This window comes from Pleurodeles waltl, chromosome 2_1 (assembly GCF_031143425.1).
Source record: "Pleurodeles waltl isolate 20211129_DDA chromosome 2_1, aPleWal1.hap1.20221129, whole genome shotgun sequence".
NCBI lineage: Eukaryota > Metazoa > Chordata > Amphibia > Caudata > Salamandridae > Pleurodeles > Pleurodeles waltl.
In genome coordinates, this window is record NC_090438.1 from 192,036,652 (window position 1) to 192,056,929 (window position 20,278).

The window sequence follows — 20,278 nt, forward strand, 5'->3', positions numbered from 1 at the left end:
CATGATCTATAGGCTACCCCAGGTCTTCTGGTTGGCGCAAGTGGGGAGCCGACCATCGGGAGCTCTGCTCCTTCCATTCATGGAGGTGTCTTTCTATTTGTTCTGCCGCTGGGGTGTGCATCTCATCCCCTTGGATGATCATGGGCCCGAGAGATCTCACGCGGCAGCTCCCTCTCAGCACCGGTCTCCCCTCCACTGCCACCTCTGTCCAGCTGCCATGGGCGCCCAAGCCCACCATAGGCGCAGCCTAGGCACCTCCACTCGTCCTGTGGACAGAGTGCCCTCCGGGTCCTGCAGAGCTTCTCTTTCATTTCCCTCCCATCACGCTCGTCGGCAGGGGACTCCAGTGCCAGATCTCCCACTTCGGACCCCCACAAAGTCCAGGATGCCCCCTCCAGAGGGCCCCCTATTGTCCTTGCACTGTTGTGAGTCGTGTGGGGGCCCACACACCTCAAAGGTTTCACTCCAGGCCTCGCTTATTTCCTCTCGGCTGGCATTTTCTGACTTCCCAGTTGCCGGTGTCACTTTGTTTTGGGTCTCAGGAGGTTCCTGAGTCCCACTGAGCCTTTCCCTTGACTCTGAAACTCACTTAATTGTCCTTGTGCATCTGTAAATCGGGGGGAGGGGTGCGCACCTCAAAGGCTCCGCTCCCGGCCTCGATCATTTCCTCCTGGCCGCCATTTTGGTTCTTCCCAGCTGCTGGTTGCTTCGGACTCCTTTGTCGCGGATCTCTGTTCGGAGCTTCCTGTTTTGCTGCGTTTCGAGTTTAGGGAGGCTCTGAGTACTGATGAGCCTTTCCCCCTGCCTCTGGTGTGGGTAAGCGTAGTGGATTTTATCATGCCTGCCGGGCGCCGCTACGGAGCTACTTGACTATGCGCCCATCATTCTCGGCGCCAGACCACATCCCCGCGCCACGATAAGGTTGAACTAAAAAGTAAAATTAACTCTGCGAACTGATAAAGTCTTGAAACCATAGTGCTTTCATTTGACCTTGGTTGCCAACGAAGTCTGTTATAGAGAACAGGAAATCCCAATTTGATTGTAAACTAAATGTGAGATGAGGGTTTATTAAACATTACCTCATACGCTGATCGTGAAAGTGCCTAAAATATTGTGATTTCAGACTCTGGAATGTGGCAAGTAGTCTACTTCTCTAAAGTCTGTTATTTTTTGCTCAGAAGATAGTAGTAGAACTTTTCAGAAATGTAACAGGCAAAATATGTCCAACAATTAATTGTTTCTCTTCATGGCAGTTTGACTTCAGGAGGGGTTAGATGAGCAATGGTCCTGATGTCTCTCCACTTATGAAAAGAAAAGGTATCTTTGAAAAGAAAGGCTGGCAGGCAAACCTGTGAAAGCCTGCCTACATGCAAGTTAACTTTCCTACACCTTTTGGGGACCAAGGCCCCACCCAACAAGGGAAATTGTGGCAGCTTTCCCCTGCACATTGTCTTCTGGTTAACATTTTGTTTTTGCCTCAGTCTGTTCAAGGGTTTGAAATTCCTAAGTATCTCACAAAGCTCTGATGAGCAGCAGATACACTCAAAGTGTAGCTCCGACAATAGCGAAGAGTTTACCAGGACTAATCATTGATGGTAGCTGAGGTTCAGGAGAGCAGAACAGACCGTATTGCTGTCCCTGGCGAAGGTGTCTACTGATCCAGACTGAGTAAAATCTGTTCAATTTCCACTAACTAGGGTGCAACAGTATATGTCGTGTTCATGGATATCCCCTGCAGCATGATTGGTGTCCATCATGTGCAGCTTAACACAGTGATTTCCATGACTGGATGACGGAATTCTAGTTTCACTATTCTTGAAGAAACATCTGAGATTGTCACTTCGAGGCTCTCATAGTGCTTCACCCATGCCTAGAATATGACAACAAATTTCCCTCAGCTTTGGCTTCACCCTGAGCTGAAAATGTTGAGCAAAACAGGATTGATCATCCCCACATATCGGCTCCCTGATCCAGAAGATTACTGCTCACTAGGCAGAGTGACATGAAAAAACACTTTTCACTGCCTCACAGATTGCGTATAATAATCACACTATAAAAGAAAACAACTCTTCCAGTAGTCTCAATATTTCTTGATATAGCAAATGTGCAAATGTATAGTATATACAGTGCTTAATTTGAGCTGTTGGTTTCCAGTGCTTTACACTGACACTTAATTCTCAACCACAACACGTATTACAGTCTGCCACATTGCAGTACTCTTTATCCAATTTTGAGATGAGCACGACAATAGTTGTTTAGTTATTCAATATACATTAAAATGACTAATACTTGCTGCCCAACCATCCTTATAGCTCTGGGTGCCCTAGAATTGTCTGAATTGTCAAACTTGTACGATTGTGGTGGTACGTAGTTGTTTTAGTACTGTCATTGGCAGTGCTGGCAGGGACAATGGGTGGTGCAAGATGCAGTGGCCCCCTGGCAAGCGCCCTGGCACTTCGTTTTACCAACATAAGCACTGATTAGATATGCGGATGTGAAGAGAGTAACATGGTATTTATCGCCATTGTTGAGTATGGGTACGGACCGTACTTACTAACCAAAGCTTAGAGTGGTGTATGATTGCTATGGATGCCTCCCAATTAGGTTTTTAGGTTTTTTGATTTGAGAGTAGGGGCATGGAAGTAATATTGAAATGGAGGACTCACTCTCAAACTTGCAGTTTAGTGTCACACTGCGTACAGAGTGACAGAACATGAACCAGCTCTCAGTATCACTCGAACCCCAAAATTTAAATAGCTGTGTTTATGTGCGCTGCGCCATCTTCATAGTCTAGTTCATAGATGGCAAAAATGAAATAATTGCTTCATGGGTAAATATGTCAAAGATGATTGTAATAGGAAATCAGAACGGGAGCCAATAATTGAAGCGGAAGAAGGAAACACCTAAACATATATCACATGTCAAAATGTTATCACTTACGATTAGTGCTGGGTCTTTTTAAATAAGTCTTCCTCAGCAGTTCTCTTTACTGACACTCAAATAAAGGTAATTGTTCTACATGTAGAGTTTATTTACAGTGTCATGTTATGCAGGGACATATTGTCAGTAAGGAGTGCCAGTTGATGTAGTAATCGCTAAATATTGTTGCTGCTCAACACCCCCAGGGCTGTTGAACTGATCTTTGACTTTTAAAGTAAATATATGTAAGAGTCTTTTCACTCACCTCATCTTGTGCTGGTGCTGATGAGCATATATTGTAACCAACATGTACATGGGCGTGGATGCAAGGTACCTGATATCAGACACTGTTTAGGAGTGTATGCAGTGTAGGAGATCTGAGTGTGCTGCTAAGAAAGGGCATACGTGTGGGACTGGGCAGTTCAATTGCCAATAGTTTTCCCCATCCGCGAGGTCATTATTTATCTGCTTCCTGGATACAGAGGGGACTCTCAGGGGGCATCTTGCTGACCGTTTATGACGAAATTGATACATCTGTATGATGGATATAATGCTAAAATTTCTTGAATAGAAGGGCAACATATACTTTCCCTCTGGATGATGCATTCTCTTACTTGCATACTTTCTTATTCCTACTAGCCCTACACATTACTAATCAGAAGTTGATACATCACCATGATGCAAGCATGCGCCTTGGCAAGGGCACTCCCTCAACCAGCTTGTATTCTTGGGCACCTCGTTCATCTCATAAGAGTGGAAAGACTGTAGGCAATATAGTCAAATGAGTCTATGTATAGCCTGCACAATAGTGAGAGAGAACACACTTCAGTGCACTCATTGGCTACACCAAATTTAGCAAGCAATCTCCAATTTCCTATAAAGAAACCTTTGAGTAGTCACCTGGCAGGTGTCAAGCTGACAATGGCGACCAGCTATGGGCTGGGGGGAGGGTCAAATCCTTGCCTTTTCAACAACAGGTTCTTGAGCCTGTAGAGACATAATCCTGGTTTTCCATTTTACTGTTCTGTGGGGATGCCAGTAGATCTGGGTTCCATTCACTGTCACACATGCGTCCAGTTACCCCAAAATTGAAGGACAGGTTGTGCATGGGGCGCTTATTTACATGCCCCGCTGTGCCACCGGAACATCACTTTTATGATGGTCCGACAGCATACACTGCAGATCAATATCTAAAGGCCACGTAAAGCCAACCTGCATGGCTTTTCATGTCCTTGTAGATATGGAGTGAGGCAACGCAGCCCAAGTTGCTGCATTGCCTCAAACTGCTACAGGGAGGCGTGCCATGGGCGTTGCGGAGGGTGTTCTCGCGTAACACCCATGGCATTTGACACATTCTAAATGTACGAGATTTCATAAACCTAGGACTGTATCTACAATAACAATTTCATCTAAGGCCTATGCCGCCCCAGGGAAGGTATATTGAGGAGAAATAACTTTATTTCTCCTCTTTTTTTTAATCTATGTCTGCTGCAAAGTGCAGCACACATAGAGGAAAAAGCCTTCATTGATTGAAGGTGTCCCTGCTCAAAAACAATCATCCCTACAATGCAGACACCCTTTCACCATGGTGCAAGGGTGCCTGCATTGGTGCATGGCAGCCTGTTGTGTGCCAGCGCTGGGGAAAAGGACAGGAATGCACCATATCTCAGATATGGTGCATGTCTGAACTTTTATTTTGATTTAGGGCAGTACAGCAAGATTCCTTGTGGTGCTTCTGTGCGCCAAACCTTGTAAATGAAGCTCACAGTGCCTTTGGGAATCTGTCTCTAGGTAGCGCTAGGTAGCCTGTCAAGCCCTTAGGACTTTAAAACACTTGCCTGATTGGTCCTGTGAGGTTCCTTTCTGGTTTTGGGACATTCACTAGGATCAGGTTGGTCTCCACCACACGTCTGCCTGATGGCTTGGCTTGAGTACAGCATAAGTGCTGCTTGACCAACAGACTGATCACTGTGATACTAACTGCCTCACACCAACAACTGATAGCATGACTCCTACATTTTCACTCCAAGTACTAAAACATAAGAAGAAGCCCAGGTTACTTCATTCACCCTACTTATTGTTACTCACCAAGAACTCTGCGTGCAGTATCACCTGGCTCTCGCAGCCAATATTCACCATTAGGCATGACTAACCTTTGTCATAAGGACTGAATCCCTAGATTTGACATTAATTTTTTAGTAGGTATCAACCATCACTCAGTAAAATGCAACTGCCTTGAGTTTTCAAGGCTGTAAAAAATAATTCTAAAGCTGTCCCTTTATCAGGGTCAGTGGCTGCATAATGTCAATGTAGGAAGTGTTACTGGGGTTGAAGGATCAATGGATTTTACTTCCACCACGCCTAGAATTGTATTGCAGTAACACCACTGTTGGTCACATCAGAGAATTGTCACAAGTGGTTTGTAGCAATTAATTTAGCAATGGGATATTATCTACCTTACAACAGAAACACATAAATACAAGTTGACTATTAAGCCTGAAGTGTGGCCTTAGTTTGTTCATAGATTGCTCACTGTAACACCTTTAAATTGCTCTTTCAGACAACAGAGTTCATTCTTTACCACAGTTCTTTTAGCATATTTCACAGATATGTACCTCATCAAGTAACGTAAGTTTTCTAATACATGGGAGACTGCAATCCTTGTATAAACGTTGGTCTTTTTTTTCAATATTTTATTTATTACAGATGACTTGTGACATTTCTAGTCACTGTTGATATGTTTAATTTCACACTATAGATTCTGCATTTATTATTCTTGTCCACAATGAACATGAAAGAGCAAGATCTTGAAGCTTTAATTGGTTTGAAGGAAGGGTGATGGTATGACCAAATCGCTTAAGGAATACAATACCCTCTGTCATACATTAAAATATATTCCAAGTCACCTCAGAGTTCCATGGAACTCAGTTGTCACCCTCTTTTCTCTATATGGTGATGGAATTCCTTGTCATTACAGAACAGGGGTTACTTTATCTCATAGAGCATTCTTATTTTACTGCTTCTGAACATTTTGGGGTATAATTTTCTTATGCACTGTATCAATATGATTCAATACTCCTTGTTTGAGACAATATTTGTCTTTGTTCCAGACTGCTAAGAGAGGACCTTGGGGAGAAAGAAGTAGAATTATCATTAACTTTTGATGCAATATTAGAAGCGGATCTGGGAAATTATACCTGCCATGTTGAAAACAGGAATGGACAGAAGCATGCCAGCATTATACTTCGGAAGAAAGGTACCTGCTTCCTATCAGATATTACCACTTACTTGTTTGCTTGGCTTCCACATATAAATTACACTTGATATTTTACATGACCACAGGTTGAAATATGTATGAACAGCTTACTTCGAATGCCGGTCTTATGCTGCTGCTTACTCATTTTAAGCATAATATATTTGTTTTTATAGAATTGTGCATTTAAGCTCAGCTAGTTTGATTCGCAGTTGAGGTTTTGACAGACACGCACAGGGAGACTTTTAGGATGAGTCCAAGGTACTGCTGGGTGTTAGAAATGGGGTTTTTGGTTGGCAGTTAGGTTACTTCCTGTCCAAGCAAAAGCCCTCACTCTAGTCAGGGTAAGTCACACACTATCCAAGATTATCCTGTGCCCACCCTCTGGTAGCTTGGCACGAGCAGTCAGGCTTAACTTAGAAGGCAATGTGTAAAGTATTTGTGCAATAAATCATACAATACCACCATATAGCACCACAAAAATACACCACACAGTGTTTAGAAAAATATATAATATTTATCAGGATAATTGTAGGTCAAAAAGAATAAAGTTGCAATGGAAAATTGTAGAAATATCACAGGGAAGTGATATAGAGTGTCTTAAGTCTTTAGAATGCAATACAGTGTCTTTCAAGCACAAAGTACCTGGTTTCTGGTGGAAAATCTCCTCAGAGGGCCACAGGAGAAGAGATGCGTGGAAAAAGGGGTGTGTGCGTCGATTTCTCCTCAGCACACACAGACTTGCGTCGGTCTTTTCCACGCGGGGAAGTCGGGCGTCGTTTTCCGGCGCGCAGACAGTCTCTTTTTGTGGATCGCGGGGATTACCAGATGTCCCGGGTCTGTGCGTGGATTCTCCTGCTTGTTTTCCGGCTGCGCGTCGTTCTGCGGGGCTGCGCGTCGAAGTTTCGATCTCACGGTAGGCGTCGCGTCGATTTCTCCTTGGAAGTCGGGCGGCGTTGTCCTTGCGAGGCCGTGCGTCGAAAGTTTGGTCTCACGGCAGGCGTCGCGTCGATTTCTCCTTGGAAGTCGGGCGGCGTTGTCCTTGCGAGGCCGTGCGTCAAAGTTTCGCACTCACGGTGGGCGTCGCGTCGATTTCTCCTGGAAAGTCGAGCGGCTTTGTCCTTGCGAGGTTGTGCGTCGAAGTCTCGATCGCCCCGAGGGCGTCGCGTCGATCAGCGTCGGTGTGCGGCGTTTTTCTCGCCGCGAAACAAGCTGTGCGTCGAAAGTTTCGGCGCACGGAGCGTCCAAGTGAAAGGAAGAAGTCTTTTTGGTCCTGAGACTTCAAGGAACAGGAGGCAAGCTCTATCCAAGCCCTTGGAGAGCACTTTCACAGCCAGACAAGAGTTCAGCAAGGCAGCAGGGCAACAGCAAGACAGCAGTCCTTTGTAGAAAGCAGACAGGTGAGTCCTTTGAGCAGCCAGGCAGTTCTTCTTGGCAGGATGTAGTTTCTGGTTCCGGTTTCTTCTCCAGCAAGTGTCTGATGAGGTAGGGCAGAGGCCCTGTTTTATACCCAAATGTGCCTTTGAAGTGGGGGAGACTTCAAAGAGTGGCTAAGAAGTGCACCAGGTCCCCTTTCAGTTCAATCCTGTCTGCCAGGGTCCCAGTAGGGGGTGTGGCAGTCCTTTGTGTGAGGGCAGGCCCTCCACCCTCCCAGCCCAGGAAGACCCATTCAAAATGCAGATGTATGCAAGTGAGGCTGAGTACCCTGTGTTTGGGGTGTGTCTGAGTGAATGCACAAGGAGCTGTCAACTAAACCTAGCCAGACGTGGATTGTAAGGCACAGAAGGATTTAAGTGCAAAGAAATGCTCACTTTCTAAAAGTGGCATTTCTAGAATAGTAATATTAAATCCGACTTCACCAGTCAGTAGGATTTTGTATTACCATTCTGGCCATACTAAATATGACCTCCCTGCTCCTTTCAGATCAGCAGCTGCCACTTCAACAGTGTATGAGGGCAGCCCCAATGTTAGCCTATGAAGGGAGCAGGTCTCCCAGTAGTGCAAAAACGAATTTAGGAGTTTTACACTACCAGGACATATAACTACACAGGTACATGTCCTGTCTTTTACCTACACAGCACCCTGCTCTAGGGGATACCCAGGGCACACATTAAGGGTGACTTATATGCAGAAAAAGGGGAGTTCTAGGCTTGGCAAGTACTTTTAAATGCCAAGTCGAGGTGGCAGTGAAACTGCACACACAGGCCTAGCAATGGTAGGCCTGGGACAAGGAAAAGGGGCTACTTAAGTGGGTGGCACAATCCGTGCTGCGGGTCCACTAGTAGCATTTAATCTATATGCCCTAGGCACCTGGAGTGCACATGACTGGGGACTTATAAGTATATTAAATAGTTCAATCAGGTAGGATCCAAAGTTACCATGTTTACAGAGAGAGAGCATATACACTTTATCACTGGTTAGCAGTGGTAAAGTGCGCAGAGTCTAAAAACCAGCAAAAACAGTATCCAAAAACGAGGAGGGAGGCAGGCAAAAAGTTAGGGGTGACTACCCTAAGGCTGTCAGGTCTAACATGTGTCCCCCCCAGCTGAAAGTGGGGAGAGCTACCCGACCTCCTGGGAGCTCTCATCGCTAAGGCGGAAGTACCTGGAGAGACCATCAGCATTGGCGTGGTCAACCCCTGGGCGATGTTCCACCGTAAAGTCCATCCCCTGTAGGGAAATGGACCACCTCAGAAGTTTTGGATTCTCACCCCTCATCTGCATGAGCCATCTGAGGGGCCTGTGGTCTGTCTGAACTAGGAAGTGTGTCCCAAACAGGTAGGGCCTCAGCTTCTTCAGTGCCCAGACCACAGCAAAAGCTTCTCTTTCAATAGCACTCCACCTCTGTTCCCGTGGTAATAGCCTTCTGCTAATAAAGACTACCGGTTGATCTTGGCCCTCCTCATTTAGCTGTGCTAGGACTGCCCCTATGCCATGCTCTGAAGCGTCTGTCTGCACGATAAATTCCTGGTAGTAGTCAGGGGCCTTGAGCACGGGGGCCGTGCACATGGCTTCCTTTAGGGCGTCAAAGGCTTTCTGACAAGCCTCTGTCCAATTCACCAACCTAGGTTGCTTCTTGGACGTGAGTTGTGTCAAGGGGGACACAATGGTACCATAGCCCTTGACAAACCTGCGGTAGTAGCCGGTGAGGCCTAAAAAGGCCCTCACCTCAGTCTGGGTTCGAGGTGGTTGCCAGGCCTTGATAGTTTCGATCTTGGCCTGGAGTGGCTGCACCTTGCCACCACCTACTAGGTGTCCCAAGTACACCACGGAACCCTGCCCAATCTGGCACTTACTAGCCTTGATGGTCAGGCCTGCCTGTTGCAGGGCCTGAAGCACCTCCTTGAGGTGGAGCAGGTGTTCCTCCCAGCTGGAACTGTAGACAGCTATGTCATCCAGGTAGGCTGCACAGAAGGCATCCTTGCCAGCCAGGACCCCGTTAACCAACCGTTGGAAGGTAGCGGGGGCATTTTTCAATCCAAACGGCATCACCCGGAACTGGTAATGGCCGTCAGGGGTGGAAAAGGCGGACCTTTCCTTAGCCCCCTCAGTCAGGGCGATCTGCCAGTACCCTGAAGTAAGATCAAACGTACTCAGGAACTTGGCAGCGCCTAGCCTGTCCACGAGCTCATCAGCTCGGGGGATGGGGTGAGCATCAGTCCGTGTGACTGAGTTGAGACCCCGGTAGTCCACGCAGAACCGGAGTTCTGGCTTCGCGCCTGGGGCAGTAGCCTTGGGGACCAACACCACTGGGCTGGCCCAGGGACTACTGGACTTCTCAATAACCCCTAGCGTCAACATCTTGGAGACCTCCTCCTTGATGCTGGCCTTCACCTTATCTGACAACCTGTAAATTTTGTTTTTCACAGGGAGACTGTCACCGGTGTCAATATCATGAACACAGAGGTGGGTCAGTCCTGGAGTAAGGGAGAAGAGGGGGGAGAACTGCTCCAACAGCTCATAGCAGTCTCCTTTCTGGTTTAGAGTCAGGGAGTCAGACAGAATGACCCCGCTTACGGACCCATCACCTTCTTGGGCAGAGAGGAGGTCAGGGAGAGGTTCACTCTCCTCTTCCATTCCTTCATCTGTGACCAGAAGCATGTTGATCTCCGACCTCTCAAAATGAGCTTTTAGTCGGTTCACGTGGAGCACCCTTAGGGGGTTCCTAGGGGTTTGGAGGTCCACTAGGTAAGTGGCCTCCCCTTTCCGCTCCTTTATTTCAAATGGGCCAGACCAGCGGTCCTGGAGAGCTCTGGGCTCTACTGGCTCCATTACCCACACTTTGTCTCCAGGTTGAAACTCTACCAGAGTGGCCTTCTGGTCATACCATTGTTTCATCACCTCTTGACTGGCCTCCAGGTTACTTTGGGCCTCTTTCCAGAAGCGGGTCATCTGATTGCGGAGGGCCAACATGTAGCTGACCACGTCCTGAGGGGGTGTCTTTGGAGCGTTCTCCAATCCCTCCTTGACAATGCTTAAGGGTCCCCTGACGGGGTACCCATAGAGAAGCTCAAAGGGACTGAACCCTACCCCCCTCTGGGGGACCTCTCTGTAAGCAAAGAGAAGGCATGGTAAGAGGACGTCCCATTTACGCCTCATGGCCTCAGGGAGGCCACCAATCATGCCTTTCAGGGTCTTGTTGAATCTCTCCACAAGCCCATTAGACTGGGGGTGATAGGGTGTGGTGAACTTGTAGGTTACACCACACGCATCCCACAGATGCTTCATGTACGCGGACATGAAGTTAGTGCCTCTGTCAGACACTATCTCCTTGGGGAATCCCACACGGGTAAATATCCCCATCAGGGTTCTGGCTACCACCGATGCAGTTACGGTCCTCAGAGGGATCGCCTCTGGGTACCGGGTGGCATGGTCCACCAAAAACAGGATAAACCTGTTGCCTAAGGCAGTTTTGGGGTCCAAGGGGCCAACAATGTCGACGCCCACCCTTTCAAAGGGGGTGCCAACGACAGGAAGTGGAATCAGGGGGATTTTAACCCTCTTTCCTGCTTTACCACTAGCCTGGCAGGTAGGACAAGCCCTGCAGAATTTGTCTGAGTGTGTCCTCATTTTGGGCCAGTGAAAGTGGTTGACAAGCCTGTTGAAGGTCTTGTCTTGTCCCAAATGTCCTGCCAGGGGAATGTCGTGAGCCAGACCCAGTAGGAAGGCTCGGTAACATTGGGGGACCACCAGCACACGTGCTGCCCCAAAGACCGGAACCCTAGGCTCACTGTAGAGGAGATCATTCTCCCAATATAGGTGGTGATTGCCAGAGGCGTCACCTGCTGCCTGGTTTAAGGCTTGTTTCCTCAACCCTTCTAGAGTGGGACACTCTTTCTGCGCCTGGCAGAATTCCTCCCTGGTGGGTCCACCCTCAACTTGCCAGCCAGCAAGCTCCGGTAAGTCACCTAGGGTGGCAATGTCTTCCCCAGTTGGCTCGGGAGTCTCCTCCTCAGGAGCCCCGTCAGCCACTGTGGGAACTTCTGGGGCCGGTTTCCCGCGCCCCTCGTCCCTCCTCTTGGCAGCTCCCTGGGCCATCGTTCCAGGCTCCAGATGCCCTTGACTTCCTTCTCGGTCAGCCATGGACCGGGTGGTCATGCAGACCCACTCAGGTAACCCTAACATCTCCAGGTGAGATCTGAGCTCTACTTCTTTCCAAGCAGTATGCTCTAGATCATTGCCTAACAGACAATCTACAGGCATGGCAGGACTCACAGCTACTTTCAGAGTACCAGAGACCCCCCCCCACTCAAAGGGAACCCGAGCCACCGGTAGGTGACTCTCGCGGTTGTCAGCGACTATGACCTGGTGGAATGTATTCGGGATTATCTGCTCTGTGGACACCAGCTGACTCTTGATAGTAGTCATACTGGCTCCTGTGTCACGCAGAGCCTCCACCTTCTGCCCATCAATGAGGACCCACTGCCGGTACTTGGAAGTATTTTTAGGCATGTGGACCTTGGACATCATTTCTCCTTCTCCCAGGGACACTAGGGAAATCTCTACCTGCTCCCCAAAGCTAGTGGGGTCCATCTCCCCCCCGAGTGCTACACTAGTCAACCCAGGCGCCTGTCCGGTAGTGGACGGTGCCCTCTTGGGGCACTGGGGATCGCCTTTGTAGTGACCATATTGGTAACACTCCATGCATTTGGGGCTAGATTTTCCTGACCTGTCAAATGTCCCTGGTTTCTTCCCAAATTTGGAAAAGGAAGGGTTGCCACCCCCTCCCTGGGAATTCTTTTGGGGGCCTTTAGAGAGTTCCTTATCTGTAAGTTTATCTCCCCCCTCTTTCTTCTGTTGGGAACCCTGACCACCTTTGTGGGAGTCCCCCCCAGGTACCTTTTTGGACACTCTGGTGCTAACCCAGAGGTCCGCCTCCTCAGCAAGCTTCCTGGGATCAGTCAGCTTACTATCCACTAGGTGCTGGCGCAAATCGGTATAAGTAACATTAAGCATATGCTCTCTCAGGATCAAGTCATATAAACCTTTATAATCTGCTACTTTGTTGCCCCGCACCCATCCATTCAGTGCCTTACTAGAGAAATCAAAGAAATCTACCCATGTTTGTGTGGTTTGTTTGGTGCTGTCCCTGAACCTCTGACGGTATCCCTCAGGGGTCAGCCCAAACTTGGCAAGTAAAGTGGCTTTCTGGAGTGGGTATGTGTTTTGATCCGGTGGATCCAATGTGAGAAGTGTGTCCCTCCCCAATGGCGGCACATAACCCCACATAGCTACCCCCCATTGCCCTTCAGGAACCTCATGAGCCCTTAGTGCAACTTCATAAGCAGCTAACCATTTATCTATGTCATCTCCCACCACAAAACTGGGCACCACATTTTTGGGTATACGAACCTTCTTTTCTCCAGCAGGTCCTGTCTGCATGCTGCCACCATTATTGCTGGATTCAGACTGTCTTGCCTTGATCTCCAGCTCCTTGAGACTCAGTTCATGAGCCAACAATAGTTTCTTTTCAGCCAACGCTCTTTCAGCTTCCACTTGTTTGGCTGTTCTTTCAGCTTCAATCTGTTTGGCTGCTCTTTCAGCCTCAGCTTGTTTGGCTTCTCTTTCTGCCCTCTTCTCCTCCTGTTGTGCCTCAATTTTCAGTTTTGCCATTTGCAATTGGAACTCCCTTTCTTCTCTCCTTTCCTCTGCGGTCAGGCTTTGCATGGAGACACTGCTCCCTGGTCTGGAAGGGTGCACAATTGCAGTGGTAACACCATCCATAGATAGTGGAAATCCTTCTGAGGGGCCATTTTCTGGCTCCTCTTCCTCATCATCCTCTAAATGGGCTTCTGCCCAGGCCCTCAGCGCCACTTGAAAGTCCTCCTTTCTGGAGGCCCCTTGGGTGGGTACCCTTAATGCCCTGCAGAATCCTCTTAGTTGTTTGACCGTGTATGTATCCAACTGGACTAGGTCAAAGTCCCCTGTCTGAGACCCAGTCAGAGACATGTTGAGTGAGGATTTAGTTTTTGAAAATTGTCAGGAAAAAACGGATTTTAAAAAAGAGATAAAAACCAAGTTGACCTTCAACTGTGGGTATGTAGTGAAATACTTAGCTACTGTATGTCACTGCACAAATACAAGTCCTATCCTCACCGCTGATCACCAATGTTAGAAATGGGGTTTTTGGTTGGCAGTTAGGTTACTTCCTGTCCAAGCAAAAGCCCTCACTCTAGTCAGGGTAAGTCACACACTATCCAAGATTATCCTGTGCCCACCCTCTGGTAGCTTGGCACGAGCAGTCAGGCTTAACTTAGAAGGCAATGTGTAAAGTATTTGTGCAATAAATCATACAATACCACCATATAGCACCACAAAAATACACCACACAGTGTTTAGAAAAATATATAATATTTATCAGGATAATTGTAGGTCAAAAAGAATAAAGTTGCAATGGAAAATTGTAGAAATATCACAGGGAAGTGATATAGAGTGTCTTAAGTCTTTAGAATGCAATACAGTGTCTTTCAAGCACAAAGTACCTGGTTTCTGGTGGAAAATCTCCTCAGAGGGCCACAGGAGAAGAGATGCGTGGAAAAAGGGGTGTGTGCGTCGATTTCTCCTCAGCACACACAGACTTGCGTCGGTCTTTTCCACGCGGGGAAGTCGGGCGTCGTTTTCCGGCGCGCAGACAGTCTCTTTTTGTGGATCGCGGGGATTACCAGATGTCCCGGGTCTGTGCGTGGATTCTCCTGCTTGTTTTCCGGCTGCGCGTCGTTCTGCGGGGCTGCGCGTCGAAGTTTCGATCTCACGGTAGGCGTCGCGTCGATTTCTCCTTGGAAGTCGGGCGGCGTTGTCCTTGCGAGGCCGTGCGTCGAAAGTTTGGTCTCACGGCAGGCGTCGCGTCGATTTCTCCTTGGAAGTCGGGCGGCGTTGTCCTTGCGAGGCCGTGCGTCAAAGTTTCGCACTCACGGTGGGCGTCGCGTCGATTTCTCCTGGAAAGTCGAGCGGCTTTGTCCTTGCGAGGTTGTGCGTCGAAGTCTCGATCGCCCCGAGGGCGTCGCGTCGATCAGCGTCGGTGTGCGGCGTTTTTCTCGCCGCGAAACAAGCTGTGCGTCGAAAGTTTCGGCGCACGGAGCGTCCAAGTGAAAGGAAGAAGTCTTTTTGGTCCTGAGACTTCAAGGAACAGGAGGCAAGCTCTATCCAAGCCCTTGGAGAGCACTTTCACAGCCAGACAAGAGTTCAGCAAGGCAGCAGGGCAACAGCAAGACAGCAGTCCTTTGTAGAAAGCAGACAGGTGAGTCCTTTGAGCAGCCAGGCAGTTCTTCTTGGCAGGATGTAGTTTCTGGTTCCGGTTTCTTCTCCAGCAAGTGTCTGATGAGGTAGGGCAGAGGCCCTGTTTTATACCCAAATGTGCCTTTGAAGTGGGGGAGACTTCAAAGAGTGGCTAAGAAGTGCACCAGGTCCCCTTTCAGTTCAATCCTGTCTGCCAGGGTCCCAGTAGGGGGTGTGGCAGTCCTTTGTGTGAGGGCAGGCCCTCCACCCTCCCAGCCCAGGAAGACCCATTCAAAATGCAGATGTATGCAAGTGAGGCTGAGTACCCTGTGTTTGGGGTGTGTCTGAGTGAATGCACAAGGAGCTGTCAACTAAACCTAGCCAGACGTGGATTGTAAGGCACAGAAGGATTTAAGTGCAAAGAAATGCTCACTTTCTAAAAGTGGCATTTCTAGAATAGTAATATTAAATCCGACTTCACCAGTCAGTAGGATTTTGTATTACCATTCTGGCCATACTAAATATGACCTCCCTGCTCCTTTCAGATCAGCAGCTGCCACTTCAACAGTGTATGAGGGCAGCCCCAATGTTAGCCTATGAAGGGAGCAGGTCTCCCAGTAGTGCAAAAACGAATTTAGGAGTTTTACACTACCAGGACATATAACTACACAGGTACATGTCCTGTCTTTTACCTACACAGCACCCTGCTCTAGGGGATACCCAGGGCACACATTAAGGGTGACTTATATGCAGAAAAAGGGGAGTTCTAGGCTTGGCAAGTACTTTTAAATGCCAAGTCGAGGTGGCAGTGAAACTGCACACACAGGCCTAGCAATGGTAGGCCTGGGACAAGGAAAAGGGGCTACTTAAGTGGGTGGCACAATCCGTGCTGCGGGTCCACTAGTAGCATTTAATCTATATGCCCTAGGCACCTGGAGTGCACATGACTGGGGACTTATAAGTAGATTAAATAGTTCAATCAGGTAGGATCCAAAGTTACCATGTTTACAGAGAGAGAGCATATACACTTTATCACTGGTTAGCAGTGGTAAAGTGCGCAGAGTCTAAAAACCAGCAAAAACAGTATCCAAAAACGAGGAGGGAGGCAGGCAAAAAGTTAGGGGTGACTACCCTAAGGCTGTCAGGTCTAACACTGGGCATTTCTGGAACTATGGGCGTTTGTGGAACATTGGTTATCCAGAATCATTTCCATGCACTGTGTTCACATATGATCCTTTTGGTCAAATTAGTACTATTCTGTCCTGAAGAAGACCCAGTTGAAATGACTTAAAGGTGTCAAAACATCACATTTTTAGTCTCTACCATGTCTGCATTGGTTCCAGATGCTAAGAAATCCTGAAAAAATATTTTGTGTGGATTCTATTCTGTATTTGATATCCTGATGGTTAAGGAATGTGTATGTTATGCACACTGTATTGTTTTTTGCTTTCATTTTGCCCACTCACTTGTTTTCACTTGCACTGCATTGTTACTTGTAGTACCTATTCACATATTAGAATTGCCATCACAATGTTGTTATGTACAAAGCAAATAAATGATTAATCTCACAGATTCGCAGTACATTGATTGTGACAGCAGAGCCACTGACTAAAATAACCCCTGCAGAGGAATTGAATGCTTTTCTGAGTGAGTCTTTGTGGAACATTGTTGTGTATCCTCTTGCAACATTTTTGTATATATGATCCCACCTTCCGTGGCAAATTCTGGGCACAAAAACTGACTTACTCATCTATGTTGTCTTTCCTTCAGTTCACATGTTACTATTTGTTGGAAAGAATTAACCTATGTTCTACTCTTCCCAGATCCCATAAGTGTCACTAAAGAGCCCATTGCAGCTGCTCTCTTAGCTGTATCACAAACGAGAATCCTAGGAATTGTCCATGGGCAATCTCTAAAGCTGATTCTTTAGAGACAAAAGCCTTGACAATTGATCATGGCTAAATCAGCCCAGGCTCAGCAAATCCATCACTTTACTCTGTAATTAGGCAACTTGAGAGGTGGAGAAAGATATAAAGTTGATTTTATCTCTTGTCACCACATTCTTCTTTGCCTGTGGATTGCAAGTAAGCGGATGCTCTTTGGGCTGCCTGTGCTTACTGTGAAAGCAGAGTTATCTGATATGCAGTACTCCCTTGATGATAGGTTTCTCTTACAATACTGTAGACCTGGTCTGAAAACAACAGTGAAGTATGGATTTTAACAAAGAGTCCTGAAATCTGGGCTAAAGCTCAAAGTTCTGAGTGAGTGATTTTGGAGAGGTAGTACTGAGTGAAAATCTAACTGTATGATGCATGGATTTGTGTACTGGCTTTCAGAAGGTATAGGAGATTGGGTTAGTGGTTGAGGGGGAAGAACTCTCCTCAAGCAGCAAACACAGTCTCTGTCAGGGTGAAACACAGGCAACCCCCACATTAATCTGTGCTTAACTCTGTGGTAGCTTGGCATTAAGCAATAAACTAGAGGCAATGTATAAAGTATATTTATGCAACACTTCAAATAGTAATAAAGTAAAATTCCATACCAATTTGGAAAAAACAAGTAAAGTTTAAGGGATTATTTGAGACTAAATCAAAAGACATCCAACTGATTGAACCTAATATACAATTTAAACGATTTAATTAAAGATAGTGCTTTGAAGTACAAAGCTCAACTGTGGTTACCTGGTCATGCCATACAGGTGCAAAGTCACAGTTTCAGGCTGACTGCGATGGAGCATGGGCTGGGTACAAGGCCTACATTAGCCCCACTGAGCAAAGTACCTTAAATCCTGTTTGTGGAGCCCTGCAAGGTCCCATGCTGAGGATGTGTCACACAGCAGCGGTTCTAAGAAAGCTGTGGGGCTGCAGTGCGCAGTCCTGTGTTGTCATCAAGGATGCTGTTGACTCGTGGCATGTGATGCAAAGGCCTGCATTGATGCAGCGGAGCTGCAAAGCAAAGTCCAGCATCTTTGTCTAGGATCCTGTGGATGAGGGGCTTGTGATGCAAAGGCCTGCATCAAGGAAGGGTTGCACAGCATCAGGTGCAAGGAAACTGCTGACTGCGTCGCGAGGGCTTGTGGCAGGGATGCATTTTACAGTGGTATTTATGAAGCAGAGCAACAAATGTAATTAATGCTCTGCAGTCTAATAAATCTGGCTGTTTGGATGATGCTTACCTATACTTTATTTTTTCTTCAAACTTATTTAGCAGCACTCTTCTGACTCTGTTAACTTCTCTCTCTCATCAGAGCTGACCTTCCTAATGTGTGAAAAATCACCAATGTGCTTCCTCTCCTCAAGAAACCCTCGGTGGATCCTCTCAAGTTATTAAACTAAAGACCTATCACAATTTTACGACATCCAGCAACTGTTATTGAGAACTTATCAATGCTCAATATTCCTCTTATTTTTCTATTCAGTAGATCCAAATCTGTCTGGTTCCTACCATATACTTCCAAACCAGTTACAGTGACCTGTGGAGTCCCTCAGTAATTCTTCCTTAGCATTTCTCTTGTTAACATTCACATACCCCTTTAGCGGCCATCATCAGTGCCTTTATGTAGTGTTTGACGCAAATGACACACTAATGATTAACTCCACTGCTGAAAGTGCTAGGGAGGCTACAGTTAAGTTTCTTGAATGTATGCTTGCTTCCCGTGACTGGATGAAGGAAAACTGTTTAAAGTGTAATAAGGAAAAGACAGGGGTCACCCTGTTCAGGAAAGCAAAGACCCTGTGGTCTACTTATTGGTGGCCAAAGAATTAGGTTTACTACACTCCTCCATCAGCTTCATCCACAAATCTGGCATCATCATAGATGTTAATTTGTCTATGAAAGAACAGCTGATTGCAGTTTCCACAACCTGCCATGCCATTTGTATATGCTGCAAAAGAGCTATAAATGAGTTTCTCTCAGATATTCAAAACCATCATTCAGACATCAATAAAAAGCCATCTTGACTACAGCAATGCATTGTATGTGGGCATCTCTGAAAATCTACTCAAGAGAATGCAGACCATCCACAATGTTGCTGCTTAGATCGTTCTTAATATTGCAGCCCTTACCCCGTTGCTACTAACAATGAAATCCCTTTATTTGTACCATATGCACAAACGGGCCATCGTAATGCTCTTGTACCTCACCTATAGAGCTATGCACAGTACTGGACCTTGTTACCTCTGAACAGACCATCCAGGGTTCTCAGATCCTTCTCGGAAGGCTGACCTCCAGCCTTTTAAGATCTGGGAGTCACTCTTTTCCTTTGCATGCACCACATTTCTGGAACACACTTCCTTTGCATCTCCATCTGACTACCAACTTCCTCTCAACAAAAAAATGCTAAAAACATGATTATTCTGGTTCTACTTTACACCAGCTAAATCAGCCCTGAATCATTTATCTGGTAGTTAGTTTCTCAGTTCGGGCAGCTCTTTTTAATTTTTGCAGTGGCAGTTCCGAAGAAGCTGCAGGGCTGCGTTGCAAAGTCCTGCATCGTCACTGGCAATTATGTTGATGAGAGGCTTGCAATGTAAAGACCTGAGTGGAGGATGGGGTTCACAGCAGCTGTTCTGAAGAAGCTGCTGGCTGCGATGCGAGGGCCTGCATCAGGGTTGTGAGGCAGAGCAACAGCTGTAGGGAAAGTTATGCAGTCTATTAAATCTGGCTCTTCAGATGACCCACAGCCCCACTTTATTTTTTCTTCCACCTTAGAAACAGCGGCTGACTGCAGTTGACAAAACCTGCCATGGCAGTCTTCATATGCTGCACAAGATCTTTAAGTGGATTCCTCTCTGACACTGAAAACCATCATTCAGACATTGATAAAAGCCATCTTGACTACAGCAATGCATGTATGTGGGCATCTCCGAAAATCTACTCAAGAGAATGTATACCATCCAAAATGCTTCTTGGATGGTTCTTAATATTCCAGCCCCTACCCCCTTGATACTCCGACTGGAATTCCTTCATTGTTGCATACATCACAAGGCTGACCTCCATTCCTCAGATTCGCCTTCTAAGATCTGGGAGTTACTCGTTTTCCTTCCTCGCAACACATTTCTGGAACACTTTTCTTCTCAATTTGACTACCAACTTCCTTTCATTCAAAAAAATGCTAAAAACGTGATTACTCTGACTCTGCTATCATTTATCTGGTAGTTCGTTTCTCAGTTGAGGCAGCTCTCTTGGATACATCTTTGGAGGTGATCTTGGAAAGAGTTAAGGCAGGGCTGTGGTAGAGTGTAAGGAGAAACGTACCCATCTACAAACGAGTAAGCCCCTTCATATTCACAAACTGCCCTTTTACAGTACAGTAGTACAGCCTAAACAATTGTAAATGTACTCCAGCTTGGAATTGGAGAAAGTCGAGCACCACAGATGGCCACTAACATGT

General features: G+C 46.8%; 1 protein-coding gene across 1 annotated transcript in view; it reads left to right on the forward strand.

Annotated features, from left to right (window-relative positions):
* Positions 1-20,278, forward strand: part of IL1RAPL2 (interleukin 1 receptor accessory protein like 2) — a 1,519,353-nt gene that overhangs the window by 1,181,049 nt on the left and 318,026 nt on the right. The window contains exon 6 of the mRNA XM_069212386.1: positions 6,030-6,175. Within this exon, the coding sequence (XP_069068487.1) occupies positions 6,030-6,175 (146 nt within the window). The remainder of the gene's footprint in view (positions 1-6,029; positions 6,176-20,278) is intronic.